Below are 25,000 nucleotides of genomic sequence, written 5' to 3'. Positions count from 1 at the left end.
CACCACCGTGAGAATATAGACTTCAAAATTCAAAAACAACAACAACAACAACAACAACAACAACAACAACAACAACAACAACAACAACAACAACAACAACAATAACAACAACAGCAACAACAACAACAACAACAACAGCAAAAAAATCAACAACTACGACAACAACAACAACAACCAAAACAACAACAACAGCAACACCACCGTGAGAATATAGACTTCAAAATTCAAAAACAACAACAACAACAACAACAACAACAACAACAACAACAACAACAACAACAACAACAACAACAACAACAACAACAACAACAACAACAACAACAACAACAACAACACCAACACCAACAACAACAACACCAACAACAACAACAACAACAACAACAACAACAGCAACAACAACAACAACAACAGCAAAAACATCAACAACTATAACAACAACAACAACCAAAACAACAACAACAGCAACACCACCGTGAGAATAGTTGTATTTCTCGCCGGCCGAGCGCAGCGAGATAGGCGAGAAATGATTTCTCGCGAAATATTTTCAGTTGCAAATATGGCATCTGGTGTGTTCTTTGTTGTCGCTTCTTTTCCTGACTTCTTCAGTCAGTTTTGAGTCTCACCAGTGTGGACCGGTTTTTTCCATCTCCGTAGGATTTTCCTTGAACGAACTTCTTTGTCAGGATCCCTCGACCATAATGCTTCTTTCTCAGCGCCTTTGACATCCCCTCCGATCACATCGTCGTCGGCTACCCCCGCGTCCCCCGAATCGCCGTCTTCGCCATCCAACTGACCAACATCCGAGGCGTACAGGTCCCCTGCGTAACGGAATCTGACACGACCCGTGGAAAGCCAGCAGTTGAAACCGCAACACCCACAGGACAAGATCCAGGAGCTGAGGACATTGTCTGGAACGGGCCTCAACCCCAAACTCCAGCAAACAAAACCCTCGCTCATACTCGTAGCCAAAAATGCTGCGAACAACAGTGTGAACAAAAAATCGAACTGTTCGCAACCAAGGACGGCGCCAAGCCCCATGTCCGTGCAAGACACCAGCAAGGCGCTATGTCATCCATCGACCATCGCGCGAGCCTGAGATACACATGAAACAAACTTCTGAGAATTGCGGAGGAAAAGTTTGGAATGTTGTGGTGATGATTTGATGCTGATGATTACGCTGCACGCAAAACAGGCAGGACGAAGAAACCATGATGCCATCTCCAGCAAAATCAATGACCACTGCAGTACCTACAGTAGCCTACAGCCGCAGCTGCCACTGGGCAATCAGCCATCGCCAGCCGCGAGATCACGAGGCCAGATGACGGATCGTGGCTGCCGCCAGTGACTATCCAGATAAGTTGAATTTATTGTATGCTTTTTCTCATAGGTTTAACAGATTGGTGCCATAGTGTACTCCAGTCACCTCCGTTCGGGCTTTGTTGCGGTCGTGAATGAAATTACTTGTTTCTGTACTCCAAGCATCCTATTATAATGGAGATTGTCTCTCCCTTTCTCTTCCTCCGGCACGCACCAAATCATTCGGTAACGAGAGTAGCGCCGCCAACCATGCCGGATTTGTATATGGTGGTATAAAGTGCTTTCTTACGTGTAGGTGGTCAGGCGTAGTTGTACAATCGAATAAGCTCCAGATTATAGTAATCATTCGATTGCTTTACACCCCTACAGGCAATGTTTGCAATTCCAGTACTTTATGCGGGGTAGGGTACTACACTAGTTCCGCTTCCAGTATATCCATTGTACAGCGTCGGTGCATTATGTGTGCGTCAGTGGATGAATCTACAAATTCGCCTATGCGAAGCTAACTTTAGTAAATGCGCGTATGGCACACTGTGTGCTGGTGGCATAACTGTGTTTCGGAATGAGTGTGCTGCGCAAACTGTGCGGGCGGACAAGTCCTGCTGTATCTGTCTTACTGAACGCATTGTGCATTGTGCTATGTTAGATCGGTCCTGCCTGATGAGTGCATCGTGCACTGAGTGTCGGCTATGATTCCTGGTGTAACTGTCCTAATTGACAAGCACATTATGCGCTGTGTGGTAAAACTGTGTTTCTGGATGAGTGTACTTCGCATAGCGTGTTGGTGGACATGTCCTGGTGTAACTGTCTTACTGGATGAACGCATCGTGCGATGTGCTATCCCAGACCTGTCTTACGTGATGAGTACATTGTGCGCTGAGTGTCAGTGTTGATTCCTGGTGTAACTGTCTGAATTGACGAGCACATTATGCGCTGTGCAATGTCATATGAGTCCCGATAGAGCTGTCTCACCGAAGGAGTGCATCGGGAGCTGTGCGATGTCCAACGGATCCCGGTATGTCTGACTGGAAGAGTGCATTGTGCTCTGCGAGGTGACGGTGGATGCCCAGTATAACTGTCTTACTGGAAGAGTGCATTGTGCACTGCGAGATGATGGAGGATTCCCAGTATAACTGTCTTACTGGAAGAGTGCATTGTGCGCTGCGAGATGACGGAGGATTCCCAGTATAACTGTCTTACTGGAAGAGTGCATTGTGCACTGCGAGATGATGGAGGATTCCCAGTATAACTGTCTTACTGGAAGAGTGCATTGTGCGCTGCGAGATGACGGAGGATCCCCAGTATAACTGTCTTACTGGAAGAGTGCATTGTGCACTGCGAGATGACGGTGGAGGCCCGGTATAACTGTCTTACCGGAAGAGTGCATTGTGCACTGTCCAATGCCAGCCGAACCCCTCTAGATCTGTCGCCCTGGATGAGTGTGTTCTACACTGTGCGACGCCAGATGAGTGCCCATATAACTGTCTCACTGGATGAGCGCCTTATGCACCGTACAACGTAAGGCACTTACAGCCCGGCAGTGTCCGCCACCTCCCAATATCAATGTCTTACTAGTTGACGTATTGTGCAATGTACGATGTCAGTTGTGTCTCTGTACGATTGTGTCAAAGAATGAGTGCATTACGCCACGTACAATGTTGGGTTGAGTCCCAGTAGAATGGTCTTACCGGATGTACGTATTGTTTACCGAAAGTTATAATGTCGATTTCCAGTATCATTGTGTCTCATTGGAGGAGTGCTTGCATACTGCGTGGGGTCAGTTGTGTCCTAGTCAAAATGTCTTACTGGAGGAGTTCATTCCAGTCTTATTCGCTCATCAGATTGTGTACTATACAATGTCAGACGGGTCCCCGCATAACAGTCTCTATGGGTGCATTGGGTACTGTGTAATGTCCGCCACCTCCCAATATCAATGGCTTACTACATGTAGTTGACGTATTGTGCAATGTGCGATGTCAGTTGAGTCTGTATGATCGTCTCGATGAATGAATGCGTTCGCCACGTACCATGTTGGACGGGTCCCAGTAGAATGATCTTACCGGCTATACGTTTCGGTCACCGAGAGTTAAATATTGAGTTCCAGTTTCATTATCTGTCCTATTAGAGGAATGCCTTGCATACTGTGTGGTATCAGCTGTATCCCAGTAAAAATGTCTTACTGGAGGAGTTCATTCTCTACTGTGCGAAGTCAAAATAGGCCCACTGTACCAGTCCGATTGGACAGGTGTTGCATGCACTTTGCAAATTCGGATCAGGCCTAACTTACTGGATTCTTGCATAGGCTCTGTGTGTTCTGTGTGAGGCCTGGCGGCACTGTGTGAATATTCCTGGATTAATTCCAACAATTTTATGCTGTGCATTTTAATCATGCCGGCCCTATCGGGTTTCACTTGTCCCGAGTCTGTTCGTGGTACAACCCTGTACATGATTCTTGCTTCCAGATGACTTACTCTGCTGTTCTGTGTGCTTTTCCTGCTTGTTCTTTCTCCTTTCTCTTCTCTACTCCCTGCTTTAGAGTACTTCAGGGGTTGGCTATGGGAGGATTGATCCTGTGCAGCCCAAACTGAACCGATATATCTGCTATCTGTGATCTTTATAGTCGCCACCTGCTGTTCAGTCAGGGTTGAGAATCAGATGCCTTGTTCATGTGCACTGCGTGGACGTATCACTATCAAGTCCTGGCTGGCCAGTTCCTGACACCTGAACTACTATAGACACCCTACATGCTCTCACACTCAGTTTGGTGGGTGGTTCCTCAGCACTGAACTGGGACGTACTGCACCAGATCAGGGTGCTAGGTCCTTGGACTTTGAGAAACTTTGTGTAGGTCATAGCCTACTCGTTTTGTCCCGTACTCTCTTTCTGTCAGTCTTCCTGTCTTGTTTGCATCTCTCTGCCTTCTTTCTCGTTTTCGCTGCGCTATGCTTTTTCTGAGTCACATCTGGCTGCGGCCAACTACCCTTCACTTTGTGTGTTGTCGCTATTGCTGTCTATGTCTCTGTGTATGCCAGTATATGTGGAGCGAGAAGTTGTATTTCTCGCCGGCCGAGCGCAGCGAGATAGGCGAGAAATGATTTCTCGCGAAATATTTTCAGTTGCAAATATGGCATCTGGTGTGTTCTTTGTTGTCGCTTCTTTTCCTGACTTCTTCAGTCAGTTTTGAGTCTCACCAGTGTCCCTGCCCTCCCACCCTTTATTTCTGTGCATATTATCAATGCTTTTTATCACTGTTTGCCGTGATGTGCTTGCCAGGCCTACATGATGCCTAATCGCCATTGGGGATATACACCCGGTTTTTTTTCCCTCACAAATGCGTCCGTCGGCGCGAGGGTTTTTTTTTCCCGGCTGGCTCGGTCCAGGAAAATTAATCTGACGGTCCCAAGTGGTTCTGCATCATGGCCTATTTCTGCTATCCACTGGCACGACTATTCTATCTGAGACACTCTGTTCTCAGTCCTTGCTTGCTTCCATACCTCACTCGTTATCCGGTTCACATCTGGCTGCGGCCAACTACCCTTCACTTTGTGTGTTGTCGCTATTGCTGTCTATGTCTCTGTGTATGCCAGTATATGTGGAGCGAGAATAGACTTCAAAATTCAAAAACAACAACAACAACAACAACAACAACAACAACAACAACAACAACAACAACAGCAACAACAACAACAACAACAACAGCAAAAACATCAACAACAACAACAACAACAACAACAACAACAACAACAACAACAACAACAACAACAACAACAACAACAACAACAACAACAACAACAACAACAACAACAACAACAACAACAACAACAACAACAACAACAACAACAACAACAACAACAACAACAACAACAACAACAACAACAACAACAACAACAACAACAACAACAACAACAACAACAACAACAACAACAACAACAACAACAACAACAACAACAACAACAACAACAACAACAACAACAACAACAACAACAACAACAACAACAACAACAACAACAACAACAACAACAACAACAACAACAACAACAACAACAACAACAACAACAACAACAACAACAACAACAACAACAACAACAACAACAACAACAACAACAACAACAACAACAACAACAACAACAACAACAACAACAACAACAACAACAACAACAACAACAACAACAACAACAACAACAACAACAACAACAACAACAACAACAACAACAACAACAACAACAACAACAACAACAACAACAACAACAACAACAACAACAACAACAACAACAACAACAACAACAACAACAACAACAACAACAACAACAACAACAACAACAACAACAACAACAATAACAACAACATCAGCAACAACGACAACAACAACAGCAAAAACATCAACAACTACAACAACAACCACAACCAAAACAACAACAACAGCAACACCACCGTGAGAATATAGACTTCAAAATTCAAAAACAACAACAACAACAACAACAACAACAACAACAACAACAACAACAACAACAACAACAACAACAACAACAATAACAACAACAGCAACAACAACAACAACAACAACAGCAAAAAAATCAACAACTACGACAACAACAACAACAACCAAAACAACAACAACAGCAACACCACCGTGAGAATATAGACTTCAAAATTCAAAAACAACAACAACAACAACAACAACAATAACAACAACAGCAACAACAACAACAACAACAGCAAAAACATCAACAACTACAACAACAACAACAACCAAAACAACAACAACAGCAACACCACCGTGAGAATCAAGACTTCAAAATTCAAAAACAACAACAACAACAACAACAACAACAACAACAACAACAACAACAACAACAACAACAACAACAACAACAATAACAACAACAGCAACAACAACAACAACAGCAAAAACATCAACAACTTCAAAAACAACAACAACCAAAACAACAACAACAGCAACACCACCGTGAGAATATAGACTTCAAAATTCAAAAACAACAACAACAACAACAACAACAACAACAACAACAATAACAACAACAGCGACAACAACAACAACAACAGCAAAAACATCAACAACTACAACAACAACAACAACCAAAACAACAACAACAGCAACACAACCGTGAGAATATAGACTTCAAAATTCAAAAACAACAACAACAACAACAACAACAACAACAACAACAACAACAACAACAACAACAACAACAACAACAATAACAACAACAGCAACAACAACAACAACAACAACAGCAAAAACATCAACAACTACAACAACAACAACAACAAAAACCACAACAACAGCAACACCACCGTGAGAATATAGACTTCAAAATTCAAAAACAACAACAACTACAACAACAACAACAACAACAACAACAACAACAATAACAACAACAGCAACAACAACAACAACAACAACAGCAAAAACATCAACAACTACAACAACAACAACAACCAAAACCACAACAACAGCAACAACACCGTGAGAAGATAGACTTCAAAATTCAAAAACAACAACAACAGCAACAACAACAACGACAACAACAATAAAAACAACAGCAACAACAACAACAACAACAGCAAAAACATCAACAACTACAACAACAACAACAGCCAAAACAACAACAACAGCAACACAACCGTGAGAATATAGACTTCAAAATTCAAAAACAACAACAACAACAACAACAACAACAACAACAACAACAACAACAACAACAACAACAACAACAACAACAACAACAACAACAACAACAACAACAACAACAACAACAACAACAACAACAACAACAACAACAACAACAACAACAACAACAACAACAACAACAACAACAACAACAACAACAACAACAACAACAACAACAACAACAACAACAACAACAACAACAACAACAACAACAACAACAACAACAACAACAACAACAACAACAACAACAACAACAACAACAACAACTACAACAACAACAACAACAACAACAACAACAACAACAACAACAACAACAACAACAACAACAACAACAACAACAACAACAACAACAACAACAACAACAACAACAACAACAACAACAACAACAACAACAACAACAACAACAACAACAACAACAACAACAACAACAACAACAACAACAACAACAACAACAACAACAACAACAACAACAACAACAACAACAACAACAACAACAACAACAACAACAACAACAACAACAACAACAACAACAACAACAACAACAACAACAACAACAACAACAACAACAACAACAACAACAACAACAACAACAACAACAACAACAACAACAACAACAACACCAACACCAACAACAACAACACCAACAACAACAACAACAACAACAACAACAACAGCAACAACAACAACAACAACAGCAAAAACATCAACAACTATAACAACAACAACAACCAAAACAACAACAACAGCAACACCACCGTGAGAATATAGACTTCAAAATTCAAAAACAACAACAACAACAACAACAACAACAACAACAACAACAACAACAACAGCAACAACAACAACAACAACAACAGCAAAAACATCAACAACAACAACAACAACAACAACAACAACAACAACAACAACAACAACAACAACAACAACAACAACAACAACAACAACAACAACAACAACAACAACAACAACAACAACAACAACAACAACAACAACAACAACAACAACAACAACAACAACAACAACAACAACAACAACAACAACAACAACAACAACAACAACAACAACAACAACAACAACAACAACAACAACAACAACAACAACAACAACAACAACAACAACAACAACAACAACAACAACAACAACAACAACAACAACAACAACAACAACAACAACAACAACAACAACAACAACAACAACAACAACAACAACAACAACAACAACAACAACAACAACAACAACAACAACAACAACAACAACAACAACAACAACAACAACAACAACAACAACAACAACAACAACAACAACAACAACAACAACAACAACAACAACAACAACAACAACAACAACAACAACAACAACAACAACAACAACAACAACAACAACAACAACAACAACAACAACAACAACAACAACAACAACAACAACAACAACAACAACAACAACAACAACAACAACAACAACAACAACAACAACAACAACAACAACAACAACAACAACAACAACAACAACAACAACAACAACAACAACAACAACAACAACAACAACAACAACAACAACAACAACAACAACAACAACAACAACAACAACAACAACAACAACAACAACAACAACAACAACAACAACAACAACAACAACAACAACAACAACAACAACAACAACAACAACAACAACAATAACAACAACATCAGCAACAACGACAACAACAACAGCAAAAACATCAACAACTACAACAACAACCACAACCAAAACAACAACAACAGCAACACCACCGTGAGAATATAGACTTCAAAATTCAAAAACAACAACAACAACAACAACAACAACAACAACAACAACAACAACAACAACAACAACAACAATAACAACAACAGCAACAACAACAACAACAACAACAGCAAAAAAATCAACAACTACGACAACAACAACAACAACCAAAACAACAACAACAGCAACACCACCGTGAGAATATAGACTTCAAAATTCAAAAACAACAACAACAACAACAACAACAATAACAACAACAGCAACAACAACAACAACAACAGCAAAAACATCAACAACTACAACAACAACAACAACCAAAACAACAACAACAGCAACACCACCGTGAGAATCAAGACTTCAAAATTCAAAAACAACAACAACAACAACAACAACAACAACAACAACAACAACAACAACAACAACAACAACAACAACAACAATAACAACAACAGCAACAACAACAACAACAGCAAAAACATCAACAACTTCAAAAACAACAACAACCAAAACAACAACAACAGCAACACCACCGTGAGAATATAGACTTCAAAATTCAAAAACAACAACAACAACAACAACAACAACAACAACAACAACAATAACAACAACAGCGACAACAACAACAACAACAGCAAAAACATCAACAACTACAACAACAACAACAACCAAAACAACAACAACAGCAACACAACCGTGAGAATATAGACTTCAAAATTCAAAAACAACAACAACAACAACAACAACAACAACAACAACAACAACAACAACAACAACAACAACAACAACAATAACAACAACAGCAACAACAACAACAACAACAACAGCAAAAACATCAACAACTACAACAACAACAACAACAAAAACCACAACAACAGCAACACCACCGTGAGAATATAGACTTCAAAATTCAAAAACAACAACAACTACAACAACAACAACAACAACAACAACAACAACAACAATAACAACAACAGCAACAACAACAACAACAACAACAGCAAAAACATCAACAACTACAACAACAACAACAACCAAAACCACAACAACAGCAACAACACCGTGAGAAGATAGACTTCAAAATTCAAAAACAACAACAACAGCAACAACAACAACGACAACAACAATAAAAACAACAGCAACAACAACAACAACAACAGCAAAAACATCAACAACTACAACAACAACAACAGCCAAAACAACAACAACAGCAACACAACCGTGAGAATATAGACTTCAAAATTCAAAAACAACAACAACAACAACAACAACAACAACAACAACAACAACAACAACAACAACAACAACAACAACAACAACAACAACAACAACAACAACAACAACAACAACAACAACAACAACAACAACAACAACAACAACAACAACAACAACAACAACAACAACAACAACAACAACAACAACAACAACAACAACAACAACAACAACAACAACAACAACAACAACAACAACAACAACAACAACAACAACAACAACAACAACAACAACAACAACAACAACAACAACAACAACAACAACAACAACAACAACAACAACAACAACAACAACAACAACAACAACAACAACAACAACAACAACAACAACAACAACAACAACAACAACAACAACAACAACAACAACAACAACAACAACAACAACAACAACAACAACAACAACAACAACAACAACAACAACAACAACAACAACAACAACAACAACAACAACAACAACAACAACAACAACAACAACAACAACAACAACAACAACAACAACAACAACAACAACAACAACAACAACAACAACAACAACAACAACAACAACAACAACAACAACAACAACAACAACAACAACAACAACAACAACAACAACAACAACAACAACAACAACAACAACAACAACACCAACACCAACAACAACAACACCAACAACAACAACAACAACAACAACAACAACAGCAACAACAACAACAACAACAGCAAAAACATCAACAACTATAACAACAACAACAACCAAAACAACAACAACAGCAACACCACCGTGAGAATATAGACTTCAAAATTCAAAAACAACAACAACAACAACAACAACAACAACAACAACAACAACAACAACAGCAACAACAACAACAACAACAACAGCAAAAACATCAACAACAACAACAACAACAACAACAACAACAACAACAACAACAACAACAACAACAACAACAACAACAACAACAACAACAACAACAACAACAACAACAACAACAACAACAACAACAACAACAACAACAACAACAACAACAACAACAACAACAACAACAACAACAACAACAACAACAACAACAACAACAACAACAACAACAACAACAACAACAACAACAACAACAACAACAACAACAACAACAACAACAACAACAACAACAACAACAACAACAACAACAACAACAACAACAACAACAACAACAACAACAACAACAACAACAACAACAACAACAACAACAACAACAACAACAACAACAACAACAACAACAACAACAACAACAACAACAACAACAACAACAACAACAACAACAACAACAACAACAACAACAACAACAACAACAACAACAACAACAACAACAACAACAACAACAACAACAACAACAACAACAACAACAACAACAACAACAACAACAACAACAACAACAACAACAACAACAACAACAACAACAACAACAACAACAACAACAACAACAACAACAACAACAACAACAACAACAACAACAACAACAACAACAACAACAACAACAACAACAACAACAACAACAACAACAACAACAACAACAACAACAACAACAACAACAACAACAACAACAACAACAACAACAACAACAACAACAACAACAACAACAACAACAACAACAACAACAACAACAACAACAATAACAACAACATCAGCAACAACGACAACAACAACAGCAAAAACATCAACAACTACAACAACAACCACAACCAAAACAACAACAACAGCAACACCACCGTGAGAATATAGACTTCAAAATTCAAAAACAACAACAACAACAACAACAACAACAACAACAACAACAACAACAACAACAACAACAACAACAACAACAACAACAATAACAACAACAGCAACAACAACAACAACAACAACAGCAAAAAAATCAACAACTACGACAACAACAACAACAACCAAAACAACAACAACAGCAACACCACCGTGAGAATATAGACTTCAAAATTCAAAAACAACAACAACAACAACAACAACAATAACAACAACAGCAACAACAACAACAACAACAGCAAAAACATCAACAACTACAACAACAACAACAACCAAAACAACAACAACAGCAACACCACCGTGAGAATCAAGACTTCAAAATTCAAAAACAACAACAACAACAACAACAACAACAACAACAACAACAACAACAACAACAACAACAACAACAACAACAACAACAATAACAACAACAGCAACAACAACAACAACAGCAAAAACATCAACAACTTCAAAAACAACAACAACCAAAACAACAACAACAGCAACACCACCGTGAGAATATAGACTTCAAAATTCAAAAACAACAACAACAACAACAACAACAACAACAACAACAACAATAACAACAACAGCGACAACAACAACAACAACAGCAAAAACATCAACAACTACAACAACAACAACAACCAAAACAACAACAACAGCAACACAACCGTGAGAATATAGACTTCAAAATTCAAAAACAACAACAACAACAACAACAACAACAACAACAACAACAACAACAACAACAACAACAACAATAACAACAACAGCAACAACAACAACAACAACAACAGCAAAAACATCAACAACTACAACAACAACAACAACAAAAACCACAACAACAGCAACACCACCGTGAGAATATAGACTTCAAAATTCAAAAACAACAACAACTACAACAACAACAACAACAACAACAACAACAACAACAACAACAACAACAGCAACAACAACAACAACAACAACAGCAAAAACATCAACAACTACAACAACAACAACAACCAAAACCACAACAACAGCAACAACACCGTGAGAAGATAGACTTCAAAATTCAAAAACAACAACAACAGCAACAACAACAACGACAACAACAATAAAAACAACAGCAACAACAACAACAACAACAGCAAAAACATCAACAACTACAACAACAACAACAGCCAAAACAACAACAACAGCAACACAACCGTGAGAATATAGACTTCAAAATTCAAAAACAACAACAACAACAACAACAACAACAACAACAACAACAACAACAACAACAACAACAACAACAACAACAACAACAACAACAACAACAACAACAACAACAACAACAACAACAACAACAACAACAACAACAACAACAACAACAACAACAACAACAACAACAACAACAACAACAACAACAACAACAACAACAACAACAACAACAACAACAACAACAACAACAACAACAACAACAACAACAACAACAACAACAACAACAACAACAACAACAACAACAACAACAACAACAACAACAACAACAACAACAACAACAACAACAACAACAACAACAACAACAACAACAACAACAACAACAACAACAACAACAACAACAACAACAACAACAACAACAACAACAACAACAACAACAACAACAACAACAACAACAACAACAACAACAACAACAACAACAACAACAACAACAACAACAACAACAACAACAACAACAACAACAACAACAACAACAACAACAACAACAACAACAACAACAACAACAACAACAACAACAACAACAACAACAACAACAACAACAACAACAACAACAACAACAACAACAACAACAACAACAACAACAACAACAACAACAACAACAACAACAACAACAACAACAACAACAACAACAACAACAACAACAACAACAACAACAACAACAACAACAACAACAACAACAACAACAACAACAACAACAACAACAACAACAACAACAACAACAACAACAACAACAACAACAACAACAACAACAACAACAACAACAACAACAACAACAACAACAACAACAACAACAACAACAACAACAACAACAACAACAACAACAACAACAACAACAACAACAACAACAACAACAACAACAACAACAACAACAACAACAACAACAACAACAACAACAACAACAACAACAACAACAACAACAACAACAACAACAACAACAACAACAACAACAACAACAACAACAACAACAACAACAACAACAACAACAACAACAACAACAACAACAACAACAACAACAACAACAACAACAACAACAACAACAACAACAACAACAACAACAACAACAACAACAACAACAACAACAACAACAACAACAACAACAACAACAACAACAACAACAACAACAACAACAACAACACCAACACCAACAACAACAACACCAACAACAACAACAACAACAACAACAACAACAACAACAGCAACAACAACAACAACAACAGCAAAAACATCAACAACTATAACAACAACAACAACCAAAACAACAACAACAGCAACACCACCGTGAGAATATAGACTTCAAAATTCAAAAACAACAACAACAACAACAACAACAACAACAACAACAACAATAACAACAACAGCAACAACAACAACAACAACAACAACAACAACAACAACAACAACAACAACAACAACAACAACAACAACAACAACAACAACAACAACAACAACAACAACAACAACAACAACAACAACAACAACAACAACAACAACAACAACAACAACAACAACAACAACAACAACAACAACAACAACAACAACAACAACAACAACACCAACAACAACAACAACAACAACAACAACAACAACAGCAACAACAACAACAACAACAGCAAAAACATCAACAACTATAACAACAACAACAACCAAAACAACAACAACAGCAACACCACCGTGAGAATATAGACTTCAAAATTCAAAAACAACAACAACAACAACAACAACAACAACAACAACAATAACAACAACAGCAACAACAACAACAACAACAACAACAACAACAACAACAACAACAACAACAACAACAACAACAACAACAACAACAACAACAACAACAACAACAACAACAACAACAACAACAACAACAACAACAACAACAACAACAACAACAACAACAACAACAACAACAACAACAACAACAACAACAACAACAACAACAACAACAACAACAACAACAACAACAACAACAACAACAACAACAACAACAACAACAACAACAACAACAACAACAACAACAACAACAACAACAACAACAACAACAACAACAACAACAACAACAACAACAACAACAACAACAACAACAACAACAACAACAACAACAACAACAACAACAACAACAACAACAACAACAACAACAACAACAACAACAACAACAACAACAACAACAACAACAACAACAACAACAACAACAACAACAACAACAACAACAACAACAACAACAACAACAACAACAACAACAACAACAACAACAACAACAACAACAACAACAACAACAACAACAACAACAACAACAACAACAACAACAACAACAACAACAACAACAACAACAACAACAACAACAACAACAACAACAACAACAACAACAACAACAACAACAACAACAACAACAACAACAACAACAACAACAACAACAACAACAACAACAACAACAACAACAACAACAACAACAACAACAACAACAACAACAACAACAACAACAACAACAACAACAACAACAACAACAACAACAACAACAACAACAACAACAACAACAACAACAACAACAACAACAACAACAACAACAACAACAACAACAACAACAACAACAACAACAACAACAACAACAACAACAACAACAACAACAACAACAACAACAACAACAACAACAACAACAACAACAACAACAACAACAACAACAACAACAACAACAACAACAACAACAACAACAACAACAACAACAACAACAACAACAACAACAACAACAACAACAACAACAACAACAACAACAACAACAACAACAACAACAACAACAACAACAACAACAACAACAACAACAACAACAACAACAACAACAATAACAACAACATCAGCAACAACGACAACAACAACAGCAAAAACATCAACAACTACAACAACAACCACAACCAAAACAACAACAACAGCAACACCACCGTGAGAATATAGACTTCAAAATTCAAAAACAACAACAACAACAACAACAACAACAACAACAACAACAACAACAACAACAACAACAACAACAACAACAATAACAACAACAGCAACAACAACAACAACAACAACAGCAAAAAAATCAACAACTACGACAACAACAACAACAACCAAAACAACAACAACAGCAACACCACCGTGAGAATATAGACTTCAAAATTCAAAAACAACAACAACAACAACAACAACAATAACAACAACAGCAACAACAACAACAACAACAGCAAAAACATCAACAACTACAACAACAACAACAACCAAAACAACAACAACAGCAACACCACCGTGAGAATCAAGACTTCAAAATTCAAAAACAACAACAACAACAACAACAACAACAACAACAACAACAACAACAACAACAACAACAACAATAACAACAACAGCAACAACAACAACAACAGCAAAAACATCAACAACTTCAAAAACAACAACAACCAAAACAACAACAACAGCAACACCACCGTGAGAATATAGACTTCAAAATTCAAAAACAACAACAACAACAACAACAACAACAACAACAACAACAATAACAACAACAGCGACAACAACAACAACAACAGCAAAAACATCAACAACTACAACAACAACAACAACCAAAACAACAACAACAGCAACACAACCGTGAGAATATAGACTTCAAAATTCAAAAACAACAACAACAACAACAACAACAACAACAACAACAACAACAACAACAACAACAACAACAACAACAATAACAACAACAGCAACAACAACAACAACAACAACAGCAAAAACATCAACAACTACAACAACAACAACAACAAAAACCACAACAACAGCAACACCACCGTGAGAATATAGACTTCAAAATTCAAAAACAACAACAACTACAACAACAACAACAACAACAACAACAACAACAACAATAACAACAACAGCAACAACAACAACAACAACAACAGCAAAAACATCAACAACTACAACAACAACAACAACCAAAACCACAACAACAGCAACAACACCGTGAGAAGATAGACTTCAAAATTCAAAAACAACAACAACAGCAACAACAACAACGACAACAACAATAAAAACAACAGCAACAACAACAACAACAACAGCAAAAACATCAACAACTACAACAACAACAACAGCCAAAACAACAACAACAGCAACACAACCGTGAGAATATAGACTTCAAAATTCAAAAACAACAACAACAACAACAACAACAACAACAACAACAACAACAACAACAACAACAACAACAACAACAACAACAACAACAACAACAACAACAACAACAACAACAACAACAACAACAACAACAACAACAACAACAACAACAACAACAACAACAACAACAACAACAACAACAACAACAACAACAACAACAACAACAACAACAACAACAACAACAACAACAACAACAACAACAACAACAACAACAACAACAACAACAACAACAACAACAACAACAACAACAACAACAACAACAACAACAACAACAACAACAACAACAACAACAACAACAACAACAACAACAACAACAACAACAACAACAACAACAACAACAACAACAACAACAACAACAACAACAACAACAACAACAACAACAACAACAACAACAACAACAACAACAACAACAACAACAACAACAACAACAACAACAACAACAACAACAACAACAACAACAACAACAACAACAACAACAACAACAACAACAACAACAACAACAACAACAACAACAACAACAACAACAACAACAACAACAACAACAACAACAACAACAACAACAACAACAACAACAACAACAACAACAACAACAACAACAACAACAACAACAACAACAACAACAACAACAACAACAACAACAACAACAACAACAACAACAACAACAACAACAACAACAACAACAACAACAACAACAACAACAACAACAACAACAACAACAACAACAACAACAACAACAACAACAACAACAACAACAACAACAACAACAACAACAACAACAACAACAACAACAACAACAACAACAACAACAACAACAACAACAACAACAACAACAACAACAACAACAACAACAACAACAACAACAACAACAACAACAACAACAACAACAACAACAACAACAACAACAACAACAACAACAACAACAACAACAACAACAACAACAACAACAACAACAACAACAACAACAACAACAACAACAACAACAACAACAACAACAACAACAACAACAACAACAACAACAACAACAACAACAACAACAACAACAACAACAACAACAACAACAACAACAACAACAATAACAACAACATCAGCAACAACGACAACAACAACAGCAAAAACATCAACAACTACAACAACAACCACAACCAAAACAACAACAACAGCAACACCACCGTGAGAATATAGACTTCAAAATTCAAAAACAACAACAACAACAACAACAACAACAACAACAACAACAACAACAACAACAACAACAACAACAACAATAACAACAACAGCAACAACAACAACAACAACAACAGCAAAAAAATCAACAACTACGACAACAACAACAACAACCAAAACAACAACAACAGCAACACCACCGTGAGAATATAGACTTCAAAATTCAAAAACAACAACAACAACAACAACAACAATAACAACAACAGCAACAACAACAACAACAACAGCAAAAACATCAACAACTACAACAACAACAACAACCAAAACAACAACAACAGCAACACCACCGTGAGAATCAAGACTTCAAAATTCAAAAACAACAACAACAACAACAACAACAACAACAACAACAACAACAACAACAACAACAACAACAACAACAACAATAACAACAACAGCAACAACAACAACAACAGCAAAAACATCAACAACTTCAAAAACAACAACAACCAAAACAACAACAACAGCAACACCACCGTGAGAATATAGACTTCAAAATTCAAAAACAACAACAACAACAACAACAACAACAACAACAACAACAATAACAACAACAGCGACAACAACAACAACAACAGCAAAAACATCAACAACTACAACAACAACAACAACCAAAACAACAACAACAGCAACACAACCGTGAGAATATAGACTTCAAAATTCAAAAACAACAACAACAACAACAACAACAACAACAACAACAACAACAACAACAACAACAACAACAACAACAATAACAACAACAGCAACAACAACAACAACAACAACAGCAAAAACATCAACAACTACAACAACAACAACAACAAAAACCACAACAACAGCAACACCACCGTGAGAATATAGACTTCAAAATTCAAAAACAACAACAACTACAACAACAACAACAACAACAACAACAACAACAACAATAACAACAACAGCAACAACAACAACAACAACAACAGCAAAAACATCAACAACTACAACAACAACAACAACCAAAACCACAACAACAGCAACAACACCGTGAGAAGATAGACTTCAAAATTCAAAAACAACAACAACAGCAACAACAACAACGACAACAACAATAAAAACAACAGCAACAACAACAACAACAACAGCAAAAACATCAACAACTACAACAACAACAACAGCCAAAACAACAACAACAACAACCAGATCACCCTCAGGAATAGTCCGCTTACCGTAGCACAAAAACACAAACACCTCGGAATAATCTTTCAGCATGACCTCCGTTGGGCGGAGCATGTTGAATACATAGTCAAAAAATCACTCAAGTCTAACAACAACAACAACAACAACAACAACAACAACAACAACAACAACAACAACAACAACAACAACAACAACAACAACAACAACAACAACAACAACAACAACAACAACAACAACAACAACAACAACAACAACAACAACAACAACAACAACAACAACAACAACAACAACAACAACAACAACAACAACAACAACAACAACAACAACAACAACAACAACAACAACAACAACAACAACAACAACAACAACAACAACAACAACAACAACAACAACAACAACAACAACAACAACAACAACAACAACAACAACAACAACAACAACAACAACAACAACAACAACAACAACAACAACAACAACAACAACAACAACAACAACAACAACAACAACAACAACAACAACAACAACAACAACAACAACAACAACAACAACAACAACAACAACAACAACAACAACAACAACAACAACAACAACAACAACAACAACAACAACAACAACAACAACAACAACAACAACAACAACAACAACAACAACACCAACACCAACAACAACAACACCAACAACAACAACAACAACAACAACAACAACAGCAACAACAACAACAACAACAGCAAAAACATCAACAACTATAACAACAACAACAACCAAAACAACAACAACAGCAACACCACCGTGAGAATATAGACTTCAAAATTCAAAAACAACAACAACAACAACAACAACAACAACAACAACAACAACAACAACAGCAACAACAACAACAACAACAACAGCAAAAACATCAACAACAACAACAACAACAACAACAACAACAACAACAACAACAACAACAACAACAACAACAACAACAACGACAACAACAACAACAACAACAACAACAACAACAACAACAACAACAACAACAACAACAACAACAACAACAACAACAACAACAACAACAACAACAACAACAACAACAACAACAACAACAACAACAACAACAACAACAACAACAACAACAACAACAACAACAACAACAACAACAACAACAACAACAACAACAACAACAACAACAACAACAACAACAACAACAACAACAACAACAACAACAACAACAACAACAACAACAACAACAACAACAACAACAACAACAACAACAACAACAACAACAACAACAACAACAACAACAACAACAACAACAACAACAACAACAACAACAACAACAACAACAACAACAACAACAACAACAACAACAACAACAACAACAACAACAACAACAACAACAACAACAACAACAACAACAACAACAACAACAACAACAACAACAACAACAACAACAACAACAACAACAACAACAACAACAACAACAACAACAACAACAACAACAACAACAACAACAACAACAACAACAACAACAACAACAACAACAACAACAACAACAACACCAACACCAACAACACCAACACCAACAACAACAACAACAACAACAACAACAACACCAACACCAACAACAACAACACCAACAACAACAACAACAACAACAACAACAACAACAGCAACAACAACAACAACAACAGCAAAAACATCAACAACTACAACAACAACAACAACCAAAACAACAACAACAGCAACACCACCGTGAGAATATAGACTTCAAAATTCAAAAACAACAACAACAACAACAACAACAACAACAACAACAACAACAACAACAACAACAACAACAACAACAACAATAACAACAACAACAACAACAACAACAACAACAACAACAACAACAACAACACCAACACCAACAACAACAACACCAACAACAACAACAACAACAACAACAACAACAACAACACCAACACCAACAACAACAACACCAACAACAACAACAACAACAACAACAACAACAGCAACAACAACAACAACAACAGCAAAAACATCAACAACTACAACAACAACAACAACCAAAACAACAACAACAGCAACACCACCGTGAGAATATAGACTTCAAAATTCAAAAACAACAACAACAACAACAACAACAACAACAACAACAACAACAACAACAACAACAACAACAACAACAATAACAACAACAGCAACAACAACAACAACAACAACAACAGCAAAAAAATCAACAACTACGACAACAACAACAACAACCAAAACAACAACAACAGCAACACCACCGTGAGAATATAGACTTCAAAATTCAAAAACAACAACAACAACAACAACAACAACAATAACAACAACAGCAACAACAACAACAACAACAGCAAAAACATCAACAACTACAACAACAACAACAACCAAAACAACAACAACAGCAACACCACCGTGAGAATCAAGACTTCAAAATTCAAAAACAACAACAACAACAACAACAACAACAACAACAACAACAACAACAACAACAACAACAACAACAACAATAACAACAACAGCAACAACAACAACAACAGCAAAAACATCAACAACTTCAAAAACAACAACAACCAAAACAACAACAACAGCAACACCACCGTGAGAATATAGACTTCAAAATTCAAAAACAACAACAACAACAACAACAACAACAACAACAACAATAACAACAACAGCGACAACAACAACAACAACAGCAAAAACATCAACAACTACAACAACAACAACAACCAAAACAACAACAACAGCAACACCACCGTGAGAATATAGACTTCAAAATTCAAAAACAACAACAACAACAACAACAACAACAACAACAACAACAACAACAACAACAACAACAACAACAACAACAATAACAACAACAGCAACAACAACAACAACAACAACAACAGCAAAAAAATCAACAACTACGACAACAACAACAACAACCAAAACAACAACAACAGCAACACCACCGTGAGAATATAGACTTCAAAATTCAAAAACAACAACAACAACAACAACAACAACAATAACAACAACAGCAACAACAACAACAACAACAGCAAAAACATCAACAACTACAACAACAACAACAACCAAAACAACAACAACAGCAACACCACCGTGAGAATCAAGACTTCAAAATTCAAAAACAACAACAACAACAACAACAACAACAACAACAACAACAACAACAACAACAACAACAACAACAACAATAACAACAACAGCAACAACAACAACAACAGCAAAAACATCAACAACAACAACAACAACAACAGCAAAAACATCAACAACTTCAAAAACAACAACAACCAAAACAACAACAACAGCAACACCACCGTGAGAATATAGACTTCAAAATTCAAAAACAACAACAACAACAACAACAACAACAACAACAACAATAACAACAACAGCGACAACAACAACAACAACAGCAAAAACATCAACAACTACAACAACAACAACAACCAAAACAACAACAACAGCAACACAACCGTGAGAATATAGACTTCAAAATTCAAAAACAACAACAACAACAACAACAACAACAACAACAACAACAACAACAACAACAACAACAACAACAATAACAACAACAGCAACAACAACAACAACAACAACAGCAAAAACATCAACAACTACAACAACAACAACAACAAAAACCACAACAACAGCAACACCACCGTGAGAATATAGACTTCAAAATTCAAAAACAACAACAACTACAACAACAACAACAACAACAACAACAACAACAATAACAACAACAGCAACAACAACAACAACAACAGCAAAAACATCAACAACTACAACAACAACAACAACCAAAACCACAACAACAGCAACAACACCGTGAGAAGATAGACTTCAAAATTCAAAAACAACAACAACAGCAACAACAACAACGACAAGAACAATAAAAACAACAGCAACAACAACAACAACAACAGCAAAAACATCAACAACTACAACAACAACAACAGCCAAAACAACAACAACAGCAACACAACCGTGAGAATATAGACTTCAAAATTCAAAAACAACAACAACAACAACAACAACAACAACAACAACAACAACAACAACAACAACAACAACAACAACAACAACAACAACAACAACAACAACAACAACAACAACAACAACAACAACAACAACAACAACAACAACAACAACAACAACAACAACAACAACAACAACAACAACAACAACAACAACAACAACAACAACAACAACAACAACAACAACAACAACAACAACAACAACAACAACAACAACAACAACAACAACAACAACAACAACAACAACAACAACAACAACAACAACAACAACAACAACAACAACAACAACAACAACAACAACAACAACAACAACAACAACAACAACAACAACAACAACAACAACAACAACAACAACAACAACAACAACAACAACAACAACAACAACAACAACAACAACAACAACAACACCAACACCAACAACACCAACACCAACAACAACAACAACAACAACAACAACAACACCAACACCAACAACAACAACACCAACAACAACAACAACAACAACAACAACAACAACAGCAACAACAACAACAACAACAGCAAAAACATCAACAACTACAACAACAACAACAACCAAAACAACAACAACAGCAACACCACCGTGAGAATATAGACTTCAAAATTCAAAAACAACAACAACAACAACAACAACAACAACAACAACAACAACAACAACAACAACAACAACAACAACAACAACAATAACAACAACAACAACAACAACAACAACAACAACAACAACAACAACAACACCAACACCAACAACAACAACACCAACAACAACAACAACAACAACAACAACAACAACAACACCAACACCAACAACAACAACACCAACAACAACAACAACAACAACAACAACAACAGCAACAACAACAACAACAACAGCAAAAAAATCAACAACTACAACAACAACAACAACCAAAACAACAACAACAGCAACACCACCGTGAGAATATAGACTTCAAAATTCAAAAACAACAACAACAACAACAACAACAACAACAACAACAACAACAACAACAACAACAACAACAACAACAACAATAACAACAACAGCAACAACAACAACAACAACAACAGCAAAAACATCAACAACTACAACAACAACAACAACAAAAACCACAACAACAGCAACACCACCGTGAGAATATAGACTTCAAAATTCAAAAACAACAACAACTACAACAACAACAACAACAACAACAACAACAACAATAACAACAACAGCAACAACAACAACAACAACAGCAAAAACATCAACAACTACAACAACAACAACAACCAAAACCACAACAACAGCAAC

General features: G+C 36.6%; 2 protein-coding genes across 2 annotated transcripts; both read left to right on the top strand.

Moving 5' to 3' along the window:
- Positions 1-7,815: 7,815 nt before the first annotated feature.
- Positions 7,816-8,340, top strand: LOC135820697 (UPF0746 protein DDB_G0281095-like; the record flags this gene model as incomplete). Its single annotated transcript, XM_065333702.1, has 1 exon — positions 7,816-8,340. A coding segment is annotated over one exon (525 nt), but the record flags the coding sequence as incomplete, so codon positions are not given.
- A 1,720-nt stretch (positions 8,341-10,060) lies between these two features.
- On the top strand, positions 10,061-11,523 carry LOC135820694 (bromodomain-containing protein DDB_G0280777-like; the record flags this gene model as incomplete). The annotated part of the gene is made up of 2 exons (XM_065333699.1): positions 10,061-10,663; positions 10,849-11,523. Coding segments are annotated over 2 exons (1,278 nt in total), but the record flags the coding sequence as incomplete, so codon positions are not given.
- Between the last annotated feature and the right edge of the window lie 13,477 nt (positions 11,524-25,000).

The sequence above is a fragment of the Sycon ciliatum genome, chromosome 7 (assembly GCF_964019385.1).
Source record: "Sycon ciliatum chromosome 7, ocSycCili1.1, whole genome shotgun sequence".
Classification (NCBI taxonomy): Eukaryota; Metazoa; Porifera; class Calcarea; order Leucosolenida; family Sycettidae; genus Sycon; species Sycon ciliatum.
This window is presented reverse-complemented; position numbering and strand designations above follow the sequence as displayed.